Genomic DNA, 14,797 nt, shown 5'->3' with positions numbered 1-14,797 from the left:
AGGGGAGGGGAGGGAGGAAGGAGGGGGGGGATAGGGAGGGAGGGAGGGAGGGGAGGGGAGGGGAGGGGAGGGAGGGCAGGGAGGGAGGGAGGGAGGGAGGGAGGGGGAGGGAGGGGAGGGGGGAAGGGGAGGGGAGGAATGGAGGGGAGGGAGGGGAGGGAGGGAGGGAGGAAGGGGAGGGGGGGGGGGATGGAGGGGAGGGAGAGAGGGAGGGGAGGGAGGGAGGGGAGGGGAGGGAGGTGAGGGAGGGGAGGGAGGGAGGGAGGGGAGGGAGGGAGGGAGGTGAGGGAGGGCGGGGAGGGAGGGAGGGAGGGAGGGAGGGAGGGAGGGAGGGGAGGGAGGGAGGGAGGGAGGGAGGGGAGGGGAGGGAGGTGAGGGAGCGAGGGGAGGGAGGGAGGGAGGTGAGGGAGGGAGGGGAGGGAGGGAGGGAGGGAGGGAGGGAGGGGAGGGGAGGGAGGGAGGTAGGGAGGGAGAGAGGGAGGGGAGGGGAGGGAGGGAGGTAGGGAGGGGAGGGAGGGGAGGGAGGGGAGGGGGGAAGGGGAGGGAGGGAGGGAGGGGAGGGGGGGGGAGGGAGGGAGGGAGGGGAGGGAGGGAGGGGAGGGAGGGAGGGAGGGAGGGGAAGGAGTGGAGGGAGGGAGGTAGGGGAGGGAGGGAGGGGTAGGAGGGAGGGAGGGAGGGGAGGGAGGGGAGGGGGAAGGGGAGGGAGGGAAGGGAGGGAGGGAGGGAGGAAGGGGAGGGAGGGAGGGAGGGGAAGGAGGGAGGGAGGGAGGGGAGGGAGGGAGGGAGGGGAGGGAGGGAGGGAGGGGAGGGGAGGGAGGGGTGGGAGGGAGGGAGGTAGGGGAGGGAGGGGAGGGGGGAAGGGGAGGGAGGGTAGGGGAGGGAGGGAGGGAGGGAGGGAGGGAGGGGAGGGAGGGAGGGTGGGAGGGGAGCAGGGGAGGGGGAGGGAGGGAGGGAGGGAGGAGGGGAGGGAGGGAGGGAGGGAGGAGGGAGGGAGGGAGGGAGGGAGGGGAGGGAGGGGGAGGGAGGGAGGGGAGGGAGGGAGGGAGGGAGGGAGGGGAGGGGAGGGAGGGAGGGGAGGGAGGGGAGGGGAGGGAGGGAGGGAGGGAGGGAGGGGAGGGGGAGGGGAGGGGAGGGGAGGGAGGGAGGGAGGGAGGGGAGGGAGGGAGGGAGGGAGGGGAGGGGAGGGAGGGAGGGAGGGAAGGAGGGAGGGAGGGAGGGAGGGGAGGGAGGGAGGGAGGAGGGGAGGGAGGTGAGGGAAGGGGGAGGGAGGTGAGGGAGGAAGGGGAGGGAGGGAGGGAGGGAGGGAGGGGAGGGAGGGAGGGAGGGGAGGGAGGGAGGGAGGGGAGGGAGGGAGGGAGGGGAGGGGAGGGGGGTGGGGAGGGAGGGAGGGAGGGGAGGGGAGGGGGTGGGAGGGGAGGGAGGGAGGGAGGGAGGGGAGGGGAGAGAGGGAGGGAGGGAGGGGAGGGAGGGAGGGAGGGAGGGGAGGGGAGGGGAGGGAGGGAGGGGAAGGGAGGAAGGTGAGGGAGGAAGGGGAGGGAGGTGAGGGAGGAAGGGGAGGGAGGGAGGGAGGGGAGAGGAGGGAGGGATGAGAGGGAGGGAGGGGAGGGGGGAAGGGGAGGGGAGGGAGGGAGGGAGGGAGGGGAGGGAGGGAGGGAGGGGAGGGGAGGGAGGGAGTGAGGGAGGGGAGGGGAGGGGAGGGAGGGAGGGGAGGGAGAGAGGAAGGGGAGGGGAGGGAGGGAGGTGAGGGAGGGAGGGGAGGGAGGGAGGGAGGGAGGGAGGGAGGGGAGGGAGGGAGGGAGGGGAGGGAGGGTGGTGAGGGAGGAAGGGGAGGGAGGTGAGGGAGGGGAGTGGAGGGAGGGAGGGGTGGGAGGGAGGGAGGGGAGGGAGTGAGGGAGGGGAGGGGAGGGAGGGAGGGGGAGGGAGAGAGGAAGGGGAGGGGAGGGAGGTGAGGGAGGGAGGGGAGGGAGGGAGGGAGGGAGGGAGGGAGGGGAGGGAGGGAGGGAGGGGAGGGGAGGGAGGGTGGTGAGGGAGGTGAGGGAGGGAGTGGAGGGAGGGGTGGGAGGGAAGGAGGGGTGGGAGGGAGGGAGGGGAGGGAGGGGAGGGGGGAAGGGGAGGGAAGGGAGGGGAGGGAGGAAGGAGGGGGGGAAGGGAGGGAGGGAGGGAGGGAGGGAGGGGAGGGGAGGGGAGGAGGGGAGGGAGGGAGGGAGGGAGGGGAGGGAGGGGAGGGGGGAAGGGGAGGGGAGGGAGGGAGGGAGGGAGGGAGGGGAGGGAGGGAGGGAGGGAGGGAGGGGAGGGGAGGGGATGGAGGGAGGGAGAGAGGGAGGGGAGGGAGGGAGGGGAGGGGAGGGAGGTGAGGGAGGGAGGGGAGGGAGGGTGGGAGGGGAGGGAGGGAGGGAGGGAGGGAGGGAGGTGAGGGAGGGAGGGACGGGAGGGAGGGGAGGGGAGGGAGGGAGGGAGGGAGGGAGGGAGGGAGGGAGGGGAGGGGAGGGAGGTGAGGGAGGGAGGGGAGGGAGGGAGGTGAGGGAGGGAGGGGAGGGAGGGAAGGAGGGAGGGAGGGAGGGGAGGGAGGGAGGGAGGTAGGGAGGGAGGGAGAGAGGGAGGGGAGGGGAGGGAGGGAGGTAGGGAGGGGAGTGAGGGGAGGGAGGGAGGGGGAAAGGGAGGGGAGGGAGGAAGGGAGGGGAGGGAGGGAGGGTGGGGAGGGAGGGAGGGGAGGGGAGGAGGGAGGGAGGGAGGGAGGGAGGGAGGGGAGGGAGTGGAGGGAGGGAGGGAGGGGTCGGAGGGAGGGAGGGGAGGGAGGGGAGGGAGGGAAGGGGAGAAAGTGGAGGGAGGGGAGGGAGGGAGGGAGGGAGGGGAGGTAGGGAGGGAGGGAGAGGAGGGAGGGAGGGAGGGGAGGGAGAGAGGGAGGGGAGGGGAGGGAGGGAGGGGTGGGAGGGAGGGAGGGGAGGGAGGGGGGAGGGGGGAAGGGGAGGGAGGGGAGGGGAGGGAGGGAGGGAGGGTGGGGAGGGAGGGAGGGAGGGAGGGGAGGGAGGCAGGGGAGGAGGGGAGGGGAGGGAGGGAGGGGGAGGAGGGAGGGAGGAGGGAGGGAGGGGAGGGGGGGAAGGGGGAGGGGAGGGGAGGGGAGGGAGGGAGGGAGGGTGGGGAGGGAGGGAGGGAGGGAGGGGAGGGGAGGCAGGGGAGGGAGGGAGGGAGGGAGGGGAGGGAGTGGGAAGGGAGGGAGGGAGGGGAGGGAGGGAGGGGGAGGGAGGGAGCTGAGGGAGGGGAGGGAGGGGAGGGGAGGGTGAGGGAGGGGAGGGAGGGAGGGAGGGAGGGAGGAGGGGGGAGGGAGGGAGGGGGAGGGGAGGGAGGGGAGGGGAGGGGGGAAGGGGGGGGAGGGAGGGAGGGGAGGGAGGGGAGGGAGGGGAGGGAGGGAGGGGAGGGAGGGGAGGGGAGGGGAGGAGGGAGGGGAGGGAGGGAGGGAGGGAGGGAGGGAGGGGAGGGAGGGGGGAGGGAGGGGGGGGGGAGGGAGGGAGGGGAGGGAGGGAGGGAGGGGGGGAGGGGAGGGAGGGAGGGGGAGGGGAGGGAGGTGAGGGAGGGAGGGAGAAGAGGGGAGGGAGGGAGGTAGGGAGCGAGGGGGGGAGGGAGGGGAGGGGAGGGAGGGAGTTGAGGGAGTTAAGACAGAGTGAATCTTGCGGGGGTGGCGGCGGCGTCGCGTTTGCAACGCTAGATGCTCACACGGCTACAGCTGCTACTACTGCTGCTGCTACTACTGCTGCTACTACTGCTGCTACTAATGCTGCTGCTACTACTTCTGCTGCTACTGCTGCTACTATTGCTGCTACTACTGCTACAATTACTACAGCTACTACTGCTGCTACTACTACTACTGCTGCTACTACTACTGCTACTACTGCTACTACTACTACTGCTGCTACTACTACTGCTGCTCCTGCTGCTACTACTACTGCTGCTCCTTCTGCTACTACTACTACTGCTGCTCCTGCTGCTGCTACTGCTACTACTGCTGCTGCTGCTACTACTGCTGCTGCTACTTCTACTGCTGCTACTACTGCTACTACTGCTGCTGCTACTACTGCTGCTACTACTGCTACTACTACTGCTGCTCCTGCTGCTACTGCTACTACTGCTGCTGCTACTGCTGCTACTACTGCTGCTACTACTACTGCTGCTACTGCTGCTACTACTACTGCTACTACTATTGCTACTACTACTACTGCTGCTACTACTATTGCTACTACTACTACTACTGCTGCTACTACTGCTGCTACTACTACTGCTACTACTGCTGCTACTACTGCTACTACTGCTACTACTACTACTGCTGCTACTACTGCTACTACTACTGCTGCTCCTGCTGCTACTGCTACTACTGCTGCTGCTACTGCTGCTACTACTGCTGCTATTACTACTGCTGCTACTGCTGCTACTACTACTGCTACTACTATTGCTACTACTACTACTGCTGCTACTACTATTGCTACTACTATGCTACTACTACTGCTGCTACTACTGCTACTACTACTACTACTGCTGCTACTACTGCTACTACTATTGCTACTACTACTGCTGCTACTACTATTGCTACTACTACTGCTACTACTGCTGCTACTACTGCTACTACTACTGCTACTACTGCTGCTACTACTACTACTGCTGCTACTACTGCTACTACTACTACTGCTGCTCCTGCTGCTACTGCTACTACTACAGCTGCTACTGCTACTACTACTGCTGCTACTGCTGCTACTACTACTATTGCTACTACTACTGCTGCTAATATTATTGCTACTACTACTACTGCTGCTACTACTGCTACTACTACTGCTGCTACTACTGCTACTACTACTGCTACTACTATTGCTACTACTACTGCTGCTACTACTATTGCTACTACTACTGCTGCTACTACTGCTACTACTACTACTGCTGCTACTACTGCTACTACTACTGCTACTACTGCTGCTACTACTACTGCTGCTACTACTGCTGCTCCTGCTGCTACTACTGCTGCTCCTGCTGCTATTGGTGGTCAAACAAAAAACATTGTTTTAAATCGTTTAAACATGCATTTAATAACCCAACTTGTTTCTGTGATACTGTGCAAGCCCAGAGTTAATAAATATTCGTCACGGCGCTTTGTCCGAGCTGTGTGTGTGTGGCGCTGACCCCTGACCCCCAGTCAGGGGTGACCAGCACAGAGGGCACGGAGCCACAGCGATCCCACCACAGCTGTTGACGACCACGCTCTTGTTCAACACCACACACACGTCACCTGCTGGGTCTGTCACGTGACTTCTTCATCATGCACCTAGCCTGGCACAGCAGTACAACCCACGGCACCTGCTGGGTCTGTCCCGTGACTTCCTCATGCACCTAGCCTGGCACAGCAGTAGAACACACGACACCTGCTGGGTCTGTCCCGTGACTTCCTCATGCACCTAGCCTGGCACAGCAGTACAACCCACGGCACCTGCTGGGTCTGTCCCGTGACTTCATCATGCACCTAGCCTGGCACAGCAGTCAACACACATGCCACATTCTGGGTCTGTTTCTGTGACCTCATGCACCTAGCCTGGCACAGCAGTCAACACACGGCACCTGCTGCGTCTGTCACGTGACCTCATGCACCTAGCCTGGGACAGCAGTACAACCCACAGCACCTGCTGGGTCTGTCTCTGTGACCTCCTCATGCACCTAGCCTGGCACAGCAGTCAACACACAGCACCTGCTGAGTCTGTCACGTGACTTCCTCCTCATGCACCTAGCCTGGCACAGCAGTCAACACACGTCACCTGCTGGGTCTGTCTCTGTGACCTCCTCATGCACCTAGCCTGGCACAGCAGTCAACACACGGCACCTGCTGGGTCTGTCACGTGACCTCCTCATGCACCTAGCCTGGCACAGCAGTACAACCCACGTCACCTGCTGGGTCTGTCTCTGTGACCTCCTCATGCACCTAGCCTGGTTGGTTTTAACGACACAACATTTATATATTTACGCCATCTAAACCAACAAAACCTCTATTACGGACTCAGTCACTCACTCGGCCACTCACTCAGCCAGTCACTCACTCACTCAGCCAGTGACTCACTCAGCCAGTCACTCACTCAGCCAGTCACTCACTCAGCCAGTCACCCACTCAGCCAGTGACTCACTCAGCCAGTGACTCACTCAGACAGTCACTCACTCAGCCAGTCACTCACTCACTCAGCCAGTCACTCACTCAGCCAGTCACTCACTCACTCAGCCAGTCACTCACTCTACCAGTCACTCACTCACTCAGCCAGTCACTCACTCACTCAGCCAGTCACTCACTCACTCAGCCAGTGACTCACTCAGCCAGTCACTCACTCAGCCAGTCACTCACTCAGCCAGTCACCCACTCAGCCAGTGACTCACTCAGCCAGTGACTCACTCAGACAGTCACTCACTCAGCCAGTCACTCACTCACTCAGCCAGTCACTCACTCAGCCAGTCACTCACTCACTCAGCCAGTCACTCACTCTACCAGTCACTCACTCACTCAGCCAGTCACTCACTCACTCAGCCAGTCACTCACTCAGCCAGTCACTCACTCACTCAGCCAGTCACTCACTCACTCAGCCAGTCACTCACTCACTCAGCCAGTCACTCACTCAGCCAGTCACTCACTCACTCAGCCAGTGACTCACTCAGCCAGTCACTCACTCAGCCAGTCACTCACTCAGCCAGTCACCCACTCAGCCAGTGACTCACTCAGCCAGTGACTCACTCAGACAGTCACTCACTCACTCAGCCAGTCACTCACTCACTCAGCCAGTCACTCACTCACTCAGCCAGTCACTCACTCTACCAGTCACTCACTCACTCAGCCAGTCACTCACTCACTCAGCCAGTCACTCACTCAGCCAGTCACTCACTCACTCAGCCAGTCACTCACTCACTCAGCCAGTCACTCAATCACTCAGCCAGTCACTCACTCTGCCAGTCACTCACTCAGCCAGCCACTCACTCAGCCAGTCACTCACTCAGCCAGTCACTCACTCTGCCAGTCACTCACTCACTCACTCAGCCAGTGACTCACTCAGCCAGTGACTCACTCACTCAGCCAGCCACTCACTCACTCAGCCAGTCACTCACTCAGCCAGTCACTCACTCACTCAGCCAGTCACTCACTCAGGAGCTCAGCTGCTCACTCAGTCGCTTGCTCACTAAATTACTCAATCACTGAGCCAGTTTGACAGTAAACTTTTTGTTTATATATCCAACAACACAGCACGAAATAACATCATCGTCTGGCTAATCGGGACCTCCGTCAGCCTACCCCACACCACACAATGGTACCCACACGCTTACCCCTCCACCGTGGTGGTGGTGGTGGTGGAATTGGTGGTGGTAGCATTGGTGGTGTTGGATCGTGGTGGTGGTGGTGGTGTTCAGTTGGTGGCGGTGGTGGTGGTAGCATTCTTGGTGGTGGTGGTGGCGGTGGTGATGGCAGCATTGATGGTGTGGCGTTGTTGGTGGTGTTGCTGGTGCATCATGGTGGTGGTGGCGTTGTTGGTGGTGTTGGTGGTGGATCGTGGTGGTGGTGTTCAGTTGGTGGCGGCGGTAGTGGTGGTGTTTGTGGTGGATCGTGGTGGTGGTGGTGTTTAGCTGGTGGCAGTGGTGGTAGCATTCTTGGTGGTGGTGGCGTTGTTGGTGGTGTTGTTGGTGGTGGTGGTGGCATTGGTGGTGGTGTTGCTGGTGGTGGTGGCATTGGTGGTGGTGTTGCTGGTGCATCATGGCGGTGGTGTTCAGTGGGTGTTAGCGGTGGTGGTGGTGGTGGTGGTGTCGTTCAGTGTGTGTTAGTGGTGTTGGTGGTGGTGTTCAGTTGGTGGTGGTGGTGTCGTTCAGTGGGTGGGTGTTAGCGGTGGTGGTGGTGGTGTCGTTCAGTGGGTGGTAGCGGTGGTGGTGTTGGTGGTGGTGTCGTTCAGTGGGTGTTAGCGGTGGTGGTGTCGTTCAGTGGGTGTTAGCGGTGTTGGTGTTGGTGGTGGTGTTGTTCAGTGGGTGTTAGCGGTGGTGGTGTTGGTGCTGGTGTCGTTTAGTGGGTGTTAGCGGTGTTGGTGTCGTTCAGTGGGTGTTAGCGGTGTTGGTGTTGGTGGTGGTGTCGTTCAGTGGGTGTTAGTGGTGGTGGTGTTGGTGGTGGTGTCGTTCAGTGGGTGTTAGCGGTGGTGTTGGTAGTGGTGTCGTTCAGTGGGTGTTAGCGGTGGTGGTGTTGGTGGTGGTGTCGTTCAGTGGGTGTTAGCGGTGGTGGTGTTGGTGGTGGTGTCGTTCAGTGGGTGTTAGCGGTGGTGGTGGTGTTGGTGGTGTTGTCGTTCAGTGGGTGTTAGCGGTGGTGGTGTTGGTGTCGTTCAGTGGGTGTTAGCGGTGGTGGTGGTGGTGTCGTTCAGTGGGTGTTAGCGGTGGTGGTGTTGGTGGTGGTGTCGTTCAGTGGGTGTTAGCGGTGGTGGTGTTGGTGGTGGTGTCGTTCAGTGGGTGTTAGCGGTGGTGGTGGTGTTGGTGGTGTTGTTCAGTGTGTGTTAGCGGTGGTGGTGGTGGTGGTGTCGTTCAGTGGGTGTTAGCGGTGGTGGTGTTCGTGGTGGTGTTGTTCAGTGGGTGTTAGCGGTGGCGTCAGCGATGTGCTCCAGCTCGTCGAGGTACCGCTGTCTCAGCGACCCCAGGTACGAGGCCAGGCCGGCTCCGTCCAGCCGCGAGTGTCGCGCCGCCTGGCCCAGCCTCGTCGCGAGGCGGTGGACGGCCGCTCGGTGCAGCACGGGCGCGGAGTCGGCCTGACGCTCCATCTGGGGGGGGTCGCGGAGGGGTCACGGGCGGCGGGGGGTCACGGGCGGGTCTCGAGGGGGTCGCGGCGGGGGTGTCAGCGGGGGTCAGCGTCGTTACCCAGCTCTTGCCGCCGATCCGCGCCAGCAGCCCCATGGCGTCGCGCAGCAGGGAGGGCGGCAGCGATGACAGCGTGGCCATTTCCAGACCTGGACGCGGGGCACGCGGGGGGGGAGGGGGAGGAGGAGAGGGAGGAGGAGGGGGGGGGGAAGGCGACGGCTTCTTCTTCACGATGTTTGAGGCGCCGGCGGCCTCGGCAGGGCCATCCCCGCTCTGTGCCGCGATGCGTTTTTCCGGGCCGAGGGGTTTCCCCCCTCCCACTACCGGGACCTCGTGGAAATGCTCGGCAAATCTGAAAACCTGTTCCCTGGGGATCGGAGATCGGGTCACCGTTCTTTCCCCCAATGATGGTAATCGGTTGTGGCGCCGCAGGTTACTTTCTTGATGGGAGTTAAATAGAGATTTGTGATCGCGGGCCACTGATGCAGACTCCATCTCCTCGGCAACCCGCGACCGCCACCCATCCTTGCGGCGCCTCGCGGCTCTCCGAACCTCCGAGCGAGGGCTGCGGTAAGCCTCCTCATTCTCCGACGTGGGATTCTGTAGCCGATGACAGTGGGCCTGTCGCCATCCTGAACACCTCCTCTTGTCAGCCAGGGTCTCTGGGGAGGTCTGGACCGCGTACCCAAAGCAGCCATTTCAGCTGCATGAGTCACAGTCCTAAACCTCGCCCATTTACCCTCGACATCAGGAGGAGTGGGGGACGATGCCAATCCCAGCCGGCAGAGCATGCCACTAAGGGTTTGAATGGGGTCCTGGATGTACACCCACCACCGGAGTGAAAGAATTGCAGGTGCATCTTACAGATTACAAGTCGATGGTCAGTGGGCAGATCAGCTCCACGGTAGGTCCTGGTGTCAAGGACATGGGCTCGCATCCGCTGGTCCGTCACTATGTAGTCCAGCAGATGTTCTTGCTTGGACCCGGCATGCATCCATGATGTTGTGTGGATGCGGCGATGCCGGAACAGCGTGTTGGTATTTACAAGCCCATGGGCTGCACAAAAATGTAGCAGCCTCCTGCCGTTGTTATTGAGCTGGTCTGGCCCATGCCTTCCAATCACTCCAGACCAGGTGCATCATGACCAACTCGGGCATTCACCCAACAAGATGACTATCCCGAGGGGCCACTTTAGCTCGCACCTGTGACAGGAGGTCATAGAAGGCATCTGACTCATCGGCCTTGCCTGGATCCCTCCACGGATGTTCGTCTTCGGTGGGGGCATAAGTAACCACGACCACCACTCCTCACCTCCGGTTGTTGGGAAGGCGAGCCCAAAGTAGCCTGGAGCTTACAGCTTCCCACACCTCACCGCCACGCTCCCACGCCCCCTTCATTCTTTTGTTTAGAAGAAGAGCCACTCCCTGTTGTTTGGCAGTCTCCTGCCGTGAGAAGAGGACTGTTCACCCCTCATGGTGGTAGGAGCCAGAGCCGGTCCACCGGACCTCCTGAATACCAGAGATCCAGGCGGTACCGGTCCAGCTCCCGACAGAGGAGTGGCAGCCTCTCCTCCGCAGTGAGCGTTCGAACATTCCACGTGGCCACCCGTAGTGGTTTTTCGTTGTTTCTGGAGGAGCCCCGAGGGTAGATATTCAGTCTTCTGGCTCCGCCAAATGGGGTTTGGTCAGGAGACGTCATAGACGCCTGTCCCCCCGGGGCCTCCGGCACAAGCTTATTAGTTACATATTTCAGTTTAACTCGTGGTTTCGTGGTAATTAATTGAAGGTGGAAGGGTTACCAGCCCCTCGCACCTGTCCAGAGCCCCCGTTTAGCCCCTGTGGTGGATGCATTTGCCATGAGGGGAGGAGCCAATCAAAATTGGATCTCGCCCCAAAGCACTGTCCACGACAGAGTTGCCCATCCGGCACCGCGAGGAGGTAGGGGGTTGTTTTGCCGGACCACACACACACACACACACGTACACACACACGTACACACACACACACGTACACACACACACGCGTAGTACCGTAGTGCGTGTCCGGCGTGTGCCCCTGCACCAGCTTGTACGTGCACGTCACACGTGGCACCGTCCGCGAGTCGTCGGCACCAGCGGCTTTACCGTCACGACGGCCGGCCCAGGGCAGCTGCTGCTGCTGCTGATTGCGCGACTCCACCAGGAAGTGGCTGTTGGAGACGTTGGGGTAGAGGGTGGAGAGGTGGCTCAGCTCCAGGTGGTGGGTGGCGAAGATGGTGAACGTCTGGGGGAGGGGGGGGAGACACACAGGGGTGGTGAGGGTGGTGAGGGTGGTGAGTGGTGAGTGTGAGTGGTGAGTGTGGTGAGTGTGAGTGGTGAGTGTTTGTGGTGAGTGTGAGTGGTCACCACCTTGCGCTGCAGGAGACACTCACAGACCGAGTGACAGATCCCCAGGGCCTCGTGGACCCCGGTGCCCCTCCCGAGCTCGTCGATGATCACCAGAGAGCGGTCGGTGGCTGTGCGAACTATGTAGTTCACCTGGGGTCATGGGGGTCACCGGGGGTCACCCACCCACTCACCCACCTACACACCCACCCACTCACCAACTCACTCACTCACTCACCCACCCACTCACACACCCAATCACCAACCCAATCACCCACCTACCCAACCACTCACCCACCCACTCACCCACCCACTCACACATCCACTCACCCACCCACTCACACACCCACTCACCAACCCACTCACCCACCTACCCAACCACTCACCCACCCACTCACCAACCCACTCACACACTCACCCACCCACTCACACACTCACCCACCAACCCACTCACCAATCCACTCACCCACCCACCCACTCACCCACCCTCTCACTCCCCACCCACCTCTCTCATCTCGATGGTGAAGGTGGAGGAGAGTGGCTGGATGTCGTCGTCCACACCGATGCGAGTGAAGATCTGATCAGCGATCCTCACGCAGGCAAAGTCGGCTGGTACGAAACAACCTGAAGCAGTGGTAGCACCCAAACACTCACTCACTTACTTACTCACCTACTCACTCACTCACTCAAACACTCACTCACTTACTTACTCACCTACTCACTCACTCAAACACTCACTCACTTTCTTACTCACCTACTCACTCACTCAAACACTCACTCACTTACTTACTCACCTACTCACTCACTCACTCAAACACTCACTCACTTACTTACTCACCTACTCACTCACTCACTCAAACACTCACTCACTTACTTACTCACCTACTCACTCACTCAAACACTCACTCATTTACTTACTCACCTACTCACTCACTCACCCAAACACTCACTCACTTACTTACTCACCTACTCACTCACTCAAACACTCACCTACTCACTTACTCACCTACTCAATCACCCACTCACTCACTTACTCACCCACTCACTCACCTACTCACTCAATCACCCACTCACTCACTCACCTACTCACTCACCTACTCACTCACTCACCTACTCACTCACTCAAACACTCACCTACTCACTCACTCACCTACTCACTCACTCACTCACCCACTCACTCACTCACCCACTCACTCACCCACTCAATCACTCACCCACTTACTCACCCACTCAATCACTCACCCACTCACTCACCCACCCACTCAATCACTCACCCACTCACTCACCCACCCACCCACTCAATCACTCACTCACCCACTCACTCAAACAGTCACTCACCCACCCACTCACTCACTCACTCACTGACTCACCCACTCAATCACTCACCCACTCACTCACCAACTCACTGACTCACTCACCCAATCACTCACCCACTCACCCACTCACTCACTCACCAACTCACTCATTCACCAACTCACCCACCCACTCACCAACCAACTCACTCACCAACTCACCCACCCATTCACCAACTCACTCACCCACCGACTCACTCACTCACCAACTCACCCACCCACTCACCAACTCACTCACTCACCCACCCACTCACTCACTCACCAACTCACCCACCCACTCACCAACTCACTCACTCACCCACTCACTCACTCACCAACTCACTCACCCACTCACCAACTCACTCACTCACTCACCCACCCACTCACTCACCAACTCACCCCCCCCCACCCACTCACCGATCTGTGCCATCACCTGGCAGAGTGCCACCTGTCTCAGCAGCGTGGACTTGCCGCTGTTGTTGGGCCCCGTGACAACGAGGAAGTTTGAGGCGTCCGACAGGAAGACGTCGTTAGGCACCAGCGGCCAGCCCAGCACCCGCTCCAGGATGGGGTGGCGAGCCCCCTTGAGGGCCAGCGTGCCAGAGAATTCCGGACGGACTGCAGCTCACCACAGACAGCGGGGGGGAGGTCACGGGGGGGAGGTCACGGAGGGGGAGGTCACGGGGGGGGAGGAGGTCACGGGGGGGGAGGTCACAGGAGGGAGGTCACGGGAGCGGAGGTCACGGGGGGTGAAGGTCACGGCGGCGGAGGTCACGGGGGGAGGTCACGGGGGTGACGATCACGGGGGGAGGTCACGGGGGGTGAAGGCCACTCACTCACCCACCCACCCACTCACCCACTCACTCACTCACTCCCTCACTCACCCACTCACGCACTCAATCACCCACCCACTCACCCACTCACTCACCCACTCACTCACCCACCCACCGACTCACTCACCCACTCACCCACTCACTCCCTCACTCACTCACCCACCCACTCACTCACCCACTCACTCACCCACTCACTCATCCACCCACCCACCGACTCACTCACCCACTCACTCACCCACTCACTCCCTCACTCACTCACCCACCCACTCAGCCACCCACTCACCCACCCACCCACCCACTCACTCACCCACCCACTCACCCACCCACCCACCGCGTACCGGACTTGGTGAGCGTGGTGCGGTGAGCGAATGCCAGCAGCATGTCCACCATGGACACTGCGTCAGCAAGCTTGTAGAGACACACAATGTCCTCCCGGATCTCCGCAAACAGCTTGGACAACACCCTGGGCACGGAGACAGAGCGGGGGTCACCCTCCCCTCCCCAAAGGGTGTTGTGTAAAGAGTAGTGTACAGTAGTGTATAGTGTAGTGCATAGTGTAGTGTACAGTAGAGTATAGTGTAGTGTATAGTGTAGTGCATAGTGTAGTGTAGTAGTGTATAGTAATGTATAGTGTAGTGTACAGTAGTGTATAGTGTAGTGTATAGTGTAGTGCATAGTGTAGTGTATAGTGTACAGTAGTGTATAGTGTAGTGTATAGTATATAGTGTACAGTAGTGTATAGTGTAGTGTATAGTGTAGTGCATTGTGTAGTGTATAGTGTACAGTAGTGCATAGTGTAGTGTATAGTGTAGTGTATAGTAGTGTATAATGTAGTGTATAGTGTAGTAGTGTATAGTGTAGTGTATAATGTAGTGTATAGTAGTGTATAGTGTAGTGTATAGTAGTGTATAGTGTAGTGCATAGTGTAATGTACAGTGTACAGTAGTGTATAGTGTAGTGTATAGTAGTATAGTGTAGTGTATAGTGTAGTGTATAGTAGTGTATAGTGTAGTGTATAGTAGTGTATAGTGTAGTGTATAGTAGTGCATAGTGTAGTGTATAGTGTAGTGTATAGTAGTGTATAGTGTAGTGTATAGTGTAGTGTATAGTGTAGTGTATAGTAGTGTATAGTGTAGTGTATAGTGTAGTGTATAGTGTAGTGTATAGTAGTGTAGTGTATAGTGTAGTGTATAGTAATGTATAGTGTAGGGTATAGTGTAGTGTATAGTAGTGTATAGTGTAGGGTATAGTATAGTGTATATTGTAGTGTATAGTAGTGTATAGTGTAGTGTATAGTGTAGTGTATAGTGTAGTGTATATTGTAGTGTATAGTGTAGTGTATAGTGTAGTGTATAGTGTAGTGTATATTGTGGTGTATAGTGTAGTGTATAGTGTAGTGTATAGTGTAGTGTATAGTAGTGTATAGTGTAGTGTATAGT

The 14,797-nt window shown here is 59.5% G+C and overlaps 1 protein-coding gene across 1 annotated transcript in view; it reads right to left on the bottom strand.

Moving 5' to 3' along the window:
* Positions 1–7,212: 7,212 nt before the first annotated feature.
* The window catches only part of LOC142908847 (mutS protein homolog 4-like), a 29,137-nt gene continuing 21,552 nt past the window's right edge, over positions 7,213–14,797 (bottom strand). The window contains exons 15-21 of the mRNA XM_076059489.1: positions 13,697–13,821; positions 12,943–13,143; positions 11,700–11,818; positions 11,219–11,347; positions 10,862–11,093; positions 8,893–8,981; positions 7,213–8,795 (exon numbers count right to left, since the gene is read on the bottom strand). Of these exons, the coding sequence (XP_075915604.1) occupies positions 8,604–8,795; positions 8,893–8,981; positions 10,862–11,093; positions 11,219–11,347; positions 11,700–11,818; positions 12,943–13,143; positions 13,697–13,821 (1,087 nt within the window). The 3' untranslated portion in view covers positions 7,213–8,603. The remainder of the gene's footprint in view (positions 8,796–8,892; positions 8,982–10,861; positions 11,094–11,218; positions 11,348–11,699; positions 11,819–12,942; positions 13,144–13,696; positions 13,822–14,797) is intronic.

The sequence above is a fragment of the Petromyzon marinus genome, unplaced genomic scaffold, assembly GCF_048934315.1.
Source record: "Petromyzon marinus isolate PM22_M1 ecotype Great Lakes invasive population unplaced genomic scaffold, UKy_Petmar_22M1.pri1.0 PM_G_Scaffold_104, whole genome shotgun sequence".
Lineage (NCBI taxonomy): Eukaryota > Metazoa > Chordata > Hyperoartia > Petromyzontiformes > Petromyzontidae > Petromyzon > Petromyzon marinus.
The sequence above is the reverse complement of the archived record's forward strand: the minus strand, read 5'-3'. Positions and strand labels throughout refer to the sequence as shown.